This window comes from Camellia sinensis, chromosome 7, assembly GCF_055761805.1.
Source record: "Camellia sinensis isolate YWXY chromosome 7, ASM5576180v1, whole genome shotgun sequence".
Taxonomy (NCBI): domain Eukaryota; kingdom Viridiplantae; phylum Streptophyta; class Magnoliopsida; order Ericales; family Theaceae; genus Camellia; species Camellia sinensis.
The window spans coordinates 185,652,506-185,655,768 of NC_138967.1; the positions used below are offsets into that span (position 1 = coordinate 185,652,506).

The following is a 3,263-nucleotide window of genomic DNA, read 5'->3' on the forward strand; positions in this document are numbered from 1 at the left end:
CTAATTTGTATGAATGGTAAAAACGAACTGAGATTCAACCAAGTCTGGTGGAGATTAGTTTTAATTGCATACTTTGTTTGGGTGAGACCAGTTTTGACTCAGTTTGGTTGAGGCTCGGAGGGCTCAGTCGAGCTGAGGCTTTGATTAACTCAGTCTGGCCGAGCTCTTCATGCTCAGTCTGGCTGAGCTCTGCATGCTCAGTCTAGTTGAGGCTTGGAGGGCTTAATCGGGCTGTGGCTTTGTCCAAAACATGTCATTGAGATGCAACACAGATAAATGGAGATGTGAAATTGTTGTCATCAAGGCACAATATGTCAATCATAAATTTACACCGTGTATGGGAAGGGCAAAAACGAACAAGTGCGCAGATTGGCAAAAGAAAACATACAACAATTGAATGATATAAAAATAGGAGATGCCATTTTACTGGAAAAAACGCTTCAAGTGCTCGACATTCCATGGATGGGGGAGGTCTCTACCTTCCATATCTTGGAGACGGTAAGTACCTGGGCAGGGTCTGCTCTTGACAACATAAGGTCCTTCCCATTTGGCTGCCAGCTTGCCCTCGGTCAGATTTTTAGTGGCAAGGGTTGCTTTGCGTAAGGCTGGGTCTCCCACTATGAACTCTCTCGGTCGGACTTTGCGATTATAATGTGTTCTCATTTTCTGCTGATATGATGTCCGTCTGGTAGTAGTTGTCTCTCGGAGCTCTTTAATTAGGTCCAGGTCTGCCCGACGCAACTCTTTATTTAATTCCGGATTCGGGTGTAAGACCCGAGGGGTCGGCAGGCCGATTTCCACTGGGATAACTGTCTCGACACCGTATGTTAGGGGAAATGGGGTCTCCCTAGTAGGGGTTCGAGCGGTCGTTCGATAAGCCCAGAGTACATTCGGCAATTCCTCGGCCCAGAGTCCTTTAACGGTTTCCAACTTAGTCTTGATGATCTTCAGAAAGGAGCGATTGGTGACTTCGACTTACCCATTAGCTTGGGGATGGCCTGGGGAAGAGAAACAGGGCCTAATGTTGAGCTCTTCACAGAATTTTCAGAACTTGGCATTGTCGAATTGTTTGCCATTGTCCAAAACAATGGCTTGGGGGATTCCAAATCGACACACGATTGACTGCCAGATGAACCTAGTAGTGTTTCGCTCAATGATCGTAGCAAGGGGTTCTACTTCCACCCATTTGGTGAAGTAGTCAATGACAACCACCGCGAACTTGGTTTGGCCCCTGCCAGTGGGCAAATGACCGACTAAGTCGATGCCCCACTTAGCGAATGGGTAGGGACTGCTGAGTGTGATCAGTTCTGTTGGTGGAGCATAAGGGATGTTGGCAAAGTGCTGACATTTATCACACTTAGTACAAATTCGTTGGCATCTTAATTGAGAGTAGGTCAGAAGTAGCCGGTGCGGAGGATTTTGTGGGCTAGAGATCTTCTACTCGAATGATTACCACAAATGCCCTCGTGGACTTCTCTCATCACATAGGTCGCTTGAGCAGGACTGAGATACCTGAGGTATAGGCGTGAGAATCCTCGTTTGTATAGTAGGCTGCTGATGAGGACGTAATTGGACGACCGGGTTCTGACTTTGGTGGGTTGCTGTTTATCATCGAGTAGCTCTCATTGTGTAAAAAACTAAAGGATGCCTTGAGCCCATGGGATCAATTCATTCTAGAGGAATTGAACTTCCTGTGGTTCTGGCTGAGTAGTCGGATGGGCCAGGTATTCAATGCGGATGCCATGGCTGAAGTCTAACTGGTCGGCCGAGGCTAGTTGAGCCATTTCGTCTGCGTTGGAGTTTTCTAACCAAGGAATGTGCCTGATCTGCAAAGTATTGAAGAGCTGGACAAGGGGAAGGGCAGTGTCCCTGTATGCTCGCATCGTCTTTTCCTTTGTGTCGAACTCCCCTGTAATCTGTCCAACAATCAATTGGGAATCACTGAATACTTGGATATGACTTACACCAATGTCTCTGGCTAGTCGAAGACCTGCTATCAAGGCCTCATATTCGGTTTCATTATTGCTTGCATCGAACAGGAAACGGAGGGCACACTTGAAGTACTCACCTTCTAGAGTGGTGAGGATAAGACCGGCTCCACTACCTTCTTTGCGAGATAAACCATCAATACTAAGGGTCCAGGAATAGGGGTCTTCTAGATCGGCGATGAAGTGTGCTGGCAGAGGAGGCATGTTCGGAGTGAGATTGGTAAATTTCAAGATAAAATCAGTGACAGTCTGACCTTTGATTGTTGTTCGAGGTCGGTAAAAGATATCAAATTGACTTAGCTCGACGGACCATTGCGTAAGTCTGCCTAACAATTTTGGTTGTTGTAGGACCTTTTTTAGAGGCTGGTCAGTGAGAACCACAACGGAGTGGGCTTGGAAATAAGGTCGGAGGCGTCTGGAGGCTATGATCAAGGCGAGGGCCATTTTTTCCAGGAGAGGGTAGTTCTGTTCTAACCCCCTGAGAGCGCGACTAATGTAGTAGAATGGACGTTGTACAGAGCCGTCTTCCCTGATGAGGGTAGCACTGATCACAGTGTTTGACATAGCTAGGTAGAGGAAGAGGGTTTCGCCTGGCAGTGCTTAAGAGAGGAATGGAGGGTTGGCTATGCACTGCTTCAGTTGTTGAAAAGCCTCATCGGATTTAGTGCTCCATTCGAACGCCTATCGGAGGACTTTAAAAAATGGTAGGCAATTGTTGGTTGCCCGGGAAATAAAGCGGTTGAGGGCGGCAACTCTGCCCGTGAGTCGTTGAACCTCCTTGACTGTTCTGGGAGACCGCATTTTTATCAGGGCCTTGATCTTTTCAGGGTTAGCCTCAATGCCCCGTTGGCTAACCATGAAGCCCAAGAACTTCCCAGATCCTACATCGAAGGCACACTTTTCTCGATTTAGCTTCAGTTGATATTTGCGTAAGGTTTCAAAGGCCTCTCGCAGATCTGCCAAGTGATCGGAGGAGAGTTTACTCTTGACTAGCATGTCATCGATGTAGACTTCCATGTTCCGACCTATCTGGTGTTTAAAGATGGCATTAACCAGGCGTTGGTAAGTTACTCCAGTATTTTTCGGGCTGAATGGCATGACACGATAGTGATAAGTTCCTCTGTCCGTGATGAAGGAGGTGTGTTCCTGATCGGCCCGATGCATTAGGATTTGATTGTATTTGGATAAGGCATCCATGAAACTAAGCATCTGATGTTCGGCAGTTGCATTGACCGGCAGATCTATTTGGGAAGGGGATAACTATTTTTAGGGCAA

At 47.1% G+C, this 3,263-nt stretch overlaps 1 protein-coding gene across 1 annotated transcript; it reads right to left on the reverse strand.

The window, feature by feature from the left end:
- Window positions 1-1,673: 1,673 nt before the first annotated feature.
- LOC145796382 (uncharacterized) lies at window positions 1,674-2,432 on the reverse strand. The gene has a single exon (XM_082881474.1). It carries the CDS (start codon window positions 2,430-2,432, stop codon window positions 1,674-1,676), a length of 759 nt encoding a protein of 252 aa, XP_082737600.1.
- Between the last annotated feature and the right edge of the window lie 831 nt (window positions 2,433-3,263).

Bases quoted from the DNA above. Each gene is read 5' to 3' on its own strand.
- LOC145796382 (XM_082881474.1), bottom strand. From the start codon at position 2,432: ATGGCCCTCGCCTTGATCATAGCCTCCAGACGCCTCCGACCTTATTTC.